This window comes from Leucopleurus acutus (assembly GCF_964270905.1).
Source record: "Leucopleurus acutus genome assembly, chromosome: 10".
In the NCBI taxonomy this organism is placed as follows: Eukaryota; Metazoa; Chordata; class Mammalia; order Artiodactyla; family Delphinidae; genus Leucopleurus; species Leucopleurus acutus.
This window is the reverse complement of record NC_139153.1, coordinates 68,225,751-68,235,721: the sequence shown is the minus strand read 5'-3', so window position 1 is coordinate 68,235,721 and position 9,971 is coordinate 68,225,751. Positions and strand designations below refer to the sequence as shown.

The following is a 9,971-nucleotide window of genomic DNA, read 5'->3' as shown; positions in this document are numbered from 1 at the left end:
TGTATAACAGAAATTAACGACATTGTAAATCAACTGTACTTCAATTTAAAAAATTAAAAAACAAAAACAAACAAACTGTCATGGCTGAGCAGAATCTTTGGAGTTGGTCTCTGGACACGAGTCCACCATCTCCCTAGATTGCCGACTTTTCTTATTAAAGCACCTTTCCTTTCTTTAAAAAAAAAAAAAAAAAGGTATATCTGTACTCTTCTAAAAATTTCTATATCCCATGCAACCTATAAACAAAACATATGTAATATGTATAGGGGAAACAGGAGACTGTTACATCAAGATGTAATAATCTTTTCCTTCTTTTCTCTGTTTCTCCAGAATTTTTTGATTTGGTTATAATGGCTATTTTTAAAGTATTATTTTCTATGTTTAACTTAACTTCTTCCTTGACTACACCAGTATTTCAATCAGTAATCCCATTGAGAAAGATGAAAATGAAGACTAGGGACGCCAGAATCCCAATACACACAGGATTCAACAAAGGAAAAACCTACCATCCCTATGAAACACATGGGGTATAAAGAAAGAACTACAGAGAACTGTTCTCTAGGTGGGCAGTAAAAAGGGAGAAGAAAATACCTTTTCATCTGGAAGCAAATCATTGAATGACATAAAGCACAACCAGTTTCCTACTAGAGCTCCTCATTTTAAATAACTACTCTTCAACTTCCTGTGTTTTCCTTCATTCTCATCACTGGTAACCAAGGATACCACAGATTTTCCTAAGCTCCTATTTCCCAAACATCAAACTAGTTTTCTTAGTTTAAAATGGGAAAGCAGTAAAAGAGAAATCACTTTTAATTTTTTTTAAAAAGCATATCAAGTTCTCATAAAATCACTGCCCATGTTTGCTGACATTGGGTAAAATAGATTTGGAAACCACTTCAGAACCCCAGCTGAAAGAAGGGAATTCACTCCATCCCAAAACCAGGTAGCAGTGACTCATCTCTGGAATGAAAAGGAGACATACCAGTTGGGGGCTTAACAGAGCCCATCTGCTACGGCCATGATCTTGGCCTTGGCTTCTTAGGCTGACATGCACTTGAGTCTATCATCAGATAGAGTCACTTTCTTGGTTGCAATTTATGAGCTGCCAGTGTTTACTTGTGAGACTGTCTGGGAGCTGGAAGGGAAGGAAGATAAATATACCAAAGCCCAGCTGAGCAACTGATAGGTTTTACATTTTATTTCCAGGAAATGACATTGTTTTCACAAAGAAGAGGTATGCCATCCTCTCAAAGAGAGGCTGCCTTCGCCTTCAGGGGCAGCCATAGGGATACACCCAACCTGCCCAAAACATATATCAACAGAGGTGCTTCTGAGGTACCAAAACAACAACAACAACAACAACAAATTTAAAAAGCACAACAGAAATACATAACCTGTTCAGTGTAGTGAAGCAGAGTCTCTTAAGTACTCTGAAGCAGTCGGTGCTTCAGACAATGGTGGCAGCAGGGATGGCCAACGTGGAGGGTCGTGACGGACGACTTCCTAACTCAGTCTCTGTCCCACATGGCTCTATCCCATGCTCTGTCTCAGAGTGGCCCCACGCCTGTCCATAGAGAATCCTCCAGACCATCCCAAGTTCCCACCGCCTGGCAGTTTTTCAAATGTCCTTGGAGCACGGTCTTCAGGACAGTCTCTTTGCTTTGGAGAGAAAAAAACAGAGAGAGATAAAGGAGGAGCCTGCATTTCCCTCCCCTGGCCTCCCTGCTGCCACCCTCAGTCTTTTCCCCACACAGCAGCCATGGTGAACCAAGAAAATAGACGGCAGATCAAATCACTCTGCTCAAAGCCCACTCCTCACTTCGCCAGAGTAAAAGTCGAAGTCCTTCCAAAGGTCTATAAACCCCTATACAATGTGCCCCCTGCCCAACCTCCTGACCTCACTTTCTATTCCCCGTCCCATCGTTCACTCCACTCCAGCCACACCACCTCCTTGCTGTTCCTCCTATCCCCTCTGCCTAGGACACCCTTTCCCCAGATGGCAGCATGACCACTGCCTACTGAGCTTTACTCAAATACCACCTTCTTCAGTGACTACCTTAACTACTCTATCAAAAACTGCCAACGCTCTCCTCATCACTCCCGACCCCTTTCTTGCTTAATTTTTCTCCATAGCACAAATCACATCTAACTTATTAGATTTTCACTTCTTCTATTCTTCATACCTAGGAGGGTGTCTGGCACAAAGCTGGCCTTCAATTAATATCTGTTGGAGGAAAGAAGGAATTACATACACAGCAACAGGCAGGGAGAGGTGCAAGTTTTTCCTCTGTCCAGAGAGAGGGGTGCGAGGGGCTATTCACTGGCCTCTAGTGTTTTCCAATAGCTGTGCTTCCTTGATCCCAGAGAAGCAGGGATCTTGGCTTACACAAAGGGCAATCTCAAGACCTTCCTTGAGGTTAAGGTCTTGAATCCTTTGGTAGGCAGATTGAAAGTGTTATTAAATTTATATACAAGGGAACAATAAGAGTTTTGGGGGGAGACACACATCAAGGGATAAGGCAAGGAAGGACAGTAAGTGACAAAAGAAGAGAAGGGAAGGAAAAAGGGTGGGGCAAAAATGGGATGTGGTGATGGAAGAATAAGAAAAAAAAGCTTCTATTAATAAGTCTAATTTTTGATCCCATGGTAATTTTGCAAAGCATGAATTTTTAAGTCAAAATTTTTAGAGAATCCAGTGTTATAAACTACTTGAGTGCATGCAGGTGGACACCCCAACCCATGCCAATCTTGCTGAGTGCCACTTTCTCTTAAACACTGTCCTATGCCAGGCAGCCATACTGACTTCACGCACATGACACCCTGGATTCTTGAGGCAATACTGGGTAGATTAAAAGTACTTGCTAACAAGTATCCTCTATGGATGAGGTCAACTTGGCAGACACTGTTACTGCTGCCATTCCCCATATAGTCCTTTACAAGGCTCTGTCTTTCAACAAGTGATGATGGGTAACACCAGGGAAAGCCTTCCAGGTGGGCAGGCAGATACCCTCTTCAGAGACTGTGAGTTTCTCCTGTCCTGTGTCTGGATCACGCTCCTCCTAGCCTACAGGAAGCTGGCAAGAGCCACAGGCCATGTGATCTTACCTGGGCCAATCTTCCCAGAGACCACCAACCTCTGGAGGGACCTCTGTCTCAGATTCAGGAAAGCTATGGTTCATAAACCTTTCTCCCCACCTCAGCACCCCTGAAGGCCAAGGCACACTCCCACCAGTAGCCTCGGCTCAATATTATAGTATCAAGGGAGCTGGGAAGTACAGTTTGAAAAAGCCCCTGTACTGAAAATCACTGTTCTAAAGGACCAACTAGATTTTATTTCTAGATCATTTGCTTTTTTCTTTTCTGAGCACAACCCAAAGAAACTGCTAGGGAAAACTTAAAGTGAGAATGTTAACACTCTTGTCAACCAACCAACACTTAATGAGAACAGAACAAATGGGAATGGGGGAGCAGTTGACAGAAGACTCTGCTCCAGCATCTCCCCAGCTCCAGAGGGAGATCCTCCATAGCGGATGTCACAAAATGTCTTCTTTTCAGGAAAATCTCACGTCAATATCCCAGCAAGCCACAATTACTCATGCGACAAGCACTTACTCAACATTCGTTACCTGCCCCAGCTCCAGGGCACCCTTTCTCCAAACACAGGATCTGGCATCCTAACACTCTCCTCCTCCTCCTCTCCTCTGGATAATCTGGCCTCCCAGACTTTACAAAGGATCTATGGCTAATCAGTCATGAGGCATTACTCCTCCCGTGCGGATATGGGCCTTGAAGACAGCAACCAGCCGAGGAGGCCTGGAGTGGGGCTGCTCTCGGTGGAATCAGAGGCCTGTGCTGCCACAGACAGGCAGGTTCTTCTCTCTGAACTCAGGATCAGAGCAACCGCTGCCCAGGAGGAAAATGGTCCTGCCAGTGTCAGAACTGTGACAATTACAGGCTTGCCAATTCTAGTTCCCAGATCCTATATTTGGTCCTTTAAAAATTCCCATGCACTGGGGATTAAACCAGCTTTCAATTGGCAAAGAAGGTTGGTATTTGAACTGAGAATTTTCTCTAAACTCCACACTGCAGCCCAATGAAGCTGCTGATGGCTCTGGCACATTTTCCTAAATCAGGCCTCAGAACCTTCTGTCTGTCTCTAGAGAAAACCTCAAAGCTGCACTCGCTGCGATAAATGCAGAAACCGAGACTGGTGCCAGAACTGCTCTCAGCCAGTGAGTGGGACACGGAGGCCGATTCGGTTTACTGTGTTGGCTCCTAGTGTTACTAAAAAGGCAGCAAGACACCAGATTTAGCCTCTGCAGAGAAAAGAGGGGTCTGATATTATCTACTCTGTGGTATTAACTCTGTGTGAGGAGAGTCAGAGATGAATTTAGGACACAGGGTTCTTCTTTCCTTTTCCAGTGGCTGCATGCATCTACCATGCTCAGACTTTTGAGAAAAAACCTGGACAGTGGGCTGGGTGAAGAAAGTACATATGGGTGTGTGGAGAAAAGGGAACCCTCCTGCACTGTTGGTGAGAATGTAAACTGGTACAACCACTATGGAGAACAGTATGGAGGTTCCTCAGAAAATTAAAAATAGAGCTACCACACAACCCAACCCAACAATTCCACTTCTGGGTATTTAACCAAAGAAAATGAAAACATTAACTCAAAAAGATAAATCCATGCCCAATGTTCACTGCAGCATTTTTGGCAATAGCTAAGATATGGAAGCAACTTAGGTGCCCATCGATAGATGAATGAATAAAGAAAAGGTGGTATATATATACAAGGGACTATTTCTCAGCTATAAAAAAGAATGAGACCTTCCCATTTGCAACACATGGATGGACCTCGAGTGTATTATGCTAAGTGAAATAAGTCAGGCAGAGAAAGACAAATACCATATGATTTCACTTAAGTCTGGAATCTAAAAAACAAAACAAATGAACAAACATAACAAAACAGAAATAGACTCATAAATACAAAGAACAATATGGTGGTTGCCAGAAGGGAGAGGGATGGGGGAATGTGTGAAACAGGGGAAGTGAATTAACTTCCACTTACAAACTTCCACTTACAAAATAAATTAAGTCACGGGGATGTAATGTACAGCATAGGGAATACAGTCAGTAATATTGTAATCACTTTGTATGGTGAAAGATGGTAACTAGACTTATTATGGTGATCATTCTATAATGCATAAAAATACCAAGTCACTATGTAGTACATCTAAAGCTAATACAACACTGTAAATCAATTATACTTCAAAGAAAAAAATAAAAACAAGAATAACCCCCAAAAAACAAAGAGAAAGTACATGGGTGTCCCCACCCACACAGAGACCCAGCAAACTTAAGCTCAAAGGCTGACCTCGGTCAAATCTGGGTTCCCAGGTCAGTGTTCCTCTCAGAAAGGAAAGAGAAAAGAAAACAGAAGGCATTCACAACACCTCAGTAGACACTTCCTAAGCCTTGGCTGTCCTCATGCTCCTCTGGCACTGTGTAGACATGTCTTGTTTGGGCCACCAAGGGCGGCACTGCTAGAACAGGTCACTGCTTCTCATGCCTCTGTGCTTATGCTAATTCCTCTGCTTGGAAAGCTACGTCCCTAGGGAACCTTTAGGACTCAGTTCAAATGGCACTTCTTCTGTGAAGCTTGCTCCCATACCTCCACCTGTCCAGGCCGAATTGACTGTCCTCTCCTCTGCAATTTTCCAGCACCCTATTATGGAACTTGTCACATTACCTACTTGCTTTTTTGTCTCCTCCGTAGACTATGAGAGCTGAGATAATACCCTGTTTATCTCTTTATCCCAGTGCATAGTGTAGTGTTCCTATAAATGCTTATGGAGTGATGGGAGGTGGAGAGGAAGAGTAATGAATTCTGCCAGATTCAAGTGGCTCCTGGGAGGTAAAAAAACCTATGGGGACTCAAAATTGGGCACAAAGTCCAATAGTACATAGTTGTCAGAAAAGTAGAAAACACTCTGGTTTCAAAGAACTGCCTGAGGACCACCCCACCCTCAGAATGTCTTCCTTGGGCATAACAGGCTCAACACCTGGCCTGTGACAGGCTTGCTGCCCTCACAATGGCTGACCAACAGAGGGCCAATTCCATACCATAGCTGCTTGCAAATCAGCATCAGATTTCTGGCCCTACTCAAAGAGGCTGACATCTGTTGAAGGGCTAGGAGAAAGAGAGTGATAGACAGAAGATCCTGTTCTTAGCAGTGTGGCTTTTAAGCCTCCAGCTTCTCTGGACTTAGAGAAGGGAATATCCAAAGACACACATGAACATGGGTTCCCGATGGCCAGGTGGTGGAAAGCAACTGGAAGGGCAGTGAGCTTTTGGTTCTTCTCCTCTGATTGGCCTTTATGTGCAACCAATTGACCTCACAGCACTTTGGCTCTGAGCGTTCCCAGAGGGTAGTACCGTACTAGATTTCTAAAGGGACTGAACATGATAATCAGATCCACTCTGCTCCTCTTTACTCTCATCTCTGCCCAATAACCAATCCTTCCGATCCATTGGCTTCCTTGTGCTTTGCCCCAGGACACATTCTTTTGCTACCAGGACATTCAGGTCTCAAGCAGAGTGTCTCTGCAACCTTCAACACAGCAGTCCCCAAGTATGATGAGATCACTTGTTTAAATTAGCAGATATTCACTATGGAAGTATGGTTCCTTGAGGAAACTCACCCACCCCTTCCCTAATCTCTTTATTTAAACTCTCTCTGGCTGGGAAACCTGTTTGTACCACATTCTGTTTATAATTTATTGTATACCCAACCCAAGATTTCTGCAACACCCGACAGCAACTAAACTGTCTTGAACAACAGCACCATCTAGTGACCAGCAGAGCAAGCTGTGTGACCATGTGTTTTTCTAATCACATCCTTTTTTATCCCCAAAACCAAGACACATACACCTAAGCCTCCCCATTCCCTGCTGGTCAAATAAGTTAATTCTACCTCAACTCTTTCTTACATGTTCATTATCTTTAACTCCCTTTACTTTTCCCAATTTCTTCCACCTCTTCCTTAGCTCAAGAATCATTTATCTTACTCTTCCCTATCCAAAAACTCTGCCTACATTTGTAAGTCCTTTGTTGAGGGGACTTACCTCTTGTTCATACCCACTCACCTTTTCGTTCCCTGATGAGGACAATTCGTCGTTCTTTCACTTCCGAGCTCAGATTATCTACCATCTTATTAATGCAATTGTCTAGAACCAGGGAGTGTGTTTTCGACTTGATGTCCTTCCGACAAATGGGGCATTCTATCTTCCGCTTCATCCACTCACTGATACAGTAGGAGCAGAAACTATGTGCACAGTTCAAGGTGACAGCCTATAATGGGAATGTGAACATACAGATCAGAACTGTGATGCTTACTTCCCCAGGGCGGTTGCGATCTCAGAACCAACTCATCACACTGCCAACATGGGTTAGCTACCCTGCAAACAAATGTCACTGGACGTAAGTAGGACTAGTAAGCATGTGAATGTTTGGTATAAATACATCACTAATTCTCTCATGAAAACAAATTTATGTCCTAATGGTGAATTAGCACCTCAATTTTAATATATGAAGGGGAACACACAGTGAATACTCAGTATACAGAATGGTAGGAGGCATCATCTTTACTCAAAAGCAGCTAAAAAAGTATATGTAAAAGAGAACTTAGGCTGGGAAAAAATGTAGTGGGTTCAACTGATAGTGCCTTAAGTAAGTAAGCAAGCCTGTGAGAAGAGAGAAAGCAGAAGGAAGCCTGTATGTGAGGGGCTCCTATGAGTAACTCCAATGGCCAGCTTTCTGCCAGGACACTTTTCACTCCCCAAAACATAAACCATTCTCCTCATTACTCTTGTTTATGTACATCTCCTAAGATACAACTTTCATGAGGCTCAAAAGTCTTCCTTCCTGTTTTTAGGATAGCAGTGGAAAATAACACAGAAATCATGTATTTTTCAAATGCCAAGTTGAGACCAGAAAGCCAACTAGGAGACCTTCTCGATAACGAATGAGATAAATTCTCATGAACGGGACTAAAAACCTGTCTGATTAAAATGAAACCTCTTCCCAACACTGATTTTAAGAGGTGACCCACAGAAAAGGTCAGGCACATGCTGTAAACCAAAAAAAGTCAAGTTATTTGTCTCTTACATGTCGTACAGATGCTCTGGGTTGGCTAACTCATCACCCATTCCAACCACCCTTTCCTTGTCTTCTTCTATTAGGGTCTGTAAGCCACGTCAAAAGAGCACAAACTGAGTTTCTCCAAAGTAGGGAATCAAATGACTAGAAACTATGGGGGAAATTATGACCCTAAGTCAAAGTAGATCCAGAGCAAAAGAAACAGGTCTACCCAGGAGAGATTTTTCAGGAGGCTAATAGACCCAATCTCCCTAAAGTCCACCAGAAAAAAGGAAGCAGTGTGTGTATGCATTTTCTTTTTAAAGGAGTCTGAAAAGCACTGTCATTTAACAAATTGAGTTTAACACCTGTAGTGTAAGATGAACTGGACACAGATAGTAGAATGTGTGAAAATAAAAGAGGACTGTGCAGGACTTCCCTGGCAGCCCAGTGGTTAAGACTCCACGCTTCCAATGCAGGGGGTGTGGGTTCCATCCCTAGCTGGGGAACTAAGATCCCACATGCTACACAGTGTGGCCATAAAAAGAAAAAAAAAAAAAAAAGGAAAGCCTGTGCAAAAACAAGACAGGATAACAGGGAATTCCCTGGTGGTCCAGTGGTTAGAACTCTGTGCTTTCACTGCCGAGGGCACAGGTTCAATCCCTGGTTAAGGAAATAAGATCTCACAAGCCGCGCAGTGTGGCAAAAAAAAAAAAAAAAAGACAGGATAACCGATGGTAACCTAGGAGAGATGTTTCATTTTCATAAGGAGCCTCAGAGTTCCTGAAATATGTTCCACTTGGCCACTGAATTCCCAGCAACCACACATCAATGGCATTTACCGCCCTGTTCAAAGGCTGCACTGCACACCTACTCTCAGCACTGTGCCCATTCAGAGCAAAGAAAGAATAGTTTTATTGAGCAGCTTTATTCTGATACTTCAAATTTCTAATGCCATCTAATTCTGGATTGTGCCAGAATCAAGTGGTTCCGGGAGGTAAAAAACCTGTAGGAGTTCAACACTAGGCACAAAATCCAACAGGACATAGTTGTCAGAAAAGTAGAAAGCACAGGACATTCTGACCTGTGGGAGGGTGGGGCAGCTCTCAGGTGGTTCTTTGAAACCAAAGTGTTTTCTCCCCAACACCAAAGAGATAAAGGCTTTATTACAGCCCAAAACACTGATTCTGCCAAACAGATACTCAAGAACAAATGAAATAAGAAAAAAGACAGTGGAGGTAAAGACGACTACAAAAAAAAATGAGAAGTGACCATCTCTAGCAGTCACTTTGAAGTCAAATAGCTACAGTAAGTTCCTGGAGGAAAAACATTCTTCAGAATGTTTCCCTACAGCAGAAGCAGTCTGTGTAGCCGAGGCTCCATTCAGGGCTGGGAGAGTGAGAAGGCATGAGCCACCATTCATAATTACCTCAATGAAGTATTCTGAACAAATAATACACTGGAGCTCATTCTCTAGCACGTCATTCACATGGCTAAGAACTTCCTCCTTCTGTGCTTGCACCTTCGCCTTCTCTTCCTGCAAAAACACACAACCCCACCCGTCATTCGGGAGAACCAACGAGAATGCAAAACAGGACAGGAAGCAGGGTTATTAGTCTGCAATAGGATTCAGAAGGAATCTAAATTAAAAATTCACCCTGGCACAGCAACACGAGAATAAAACTCTTTCCGCAAGGGTTACTGTTTCTCAGAACTGCTTTCTAGTATAGGACACTATCTTCCTTTTTTCCCCTCTCTCGACTTCTTTAGTATGTATTCGCATTGCAGGTTCTGTCTCCTTCCCAAAAATTAACCAAATGATAAAAACTGAAG

The 9,971-nt window shown here is 43.2% G+C and overlaps 1 protein-coding gene across 2 annotated transcripts in view; it reads right to left on the bottom strand.

Annotated features, from left to right (window-relative positions):
- Nucleotides 1-1,209: 1,209 nt before the first annotated feature.
- Nucleotides 1,210-9,971, bottom strand: part of RNF8 (ring finger protein 8) — a 37,921-nt gene continuing 29,159 nt past the window's right edge. Inside the window, exons 6-8 of one of the 2 annotated variants that reach the window (XM_082848120.1) lie at nt 9,568-9,675; nt 7,148-7,352; nt 1,529-1,659 (exon numbers count right to left, since the gene is read on the bottom strand). In XM_082848120.1, coding sequence (XP_082704246.1) covers nt 1,643-1,659; nt 7,148-7,352; nt 9,568-9,675 — 330 coding nt within the window. In that variant the 3' untranslated portion in view covers nt 1,529-1,642. Of the gene's footprint in view, nt 1,660-7,147; nt 7,353-9,567; nt 9,676-9,971 lie in introns of both variants that reach the window. The other variant, XM_082848121.1, reaches the window with a different exon arrangement.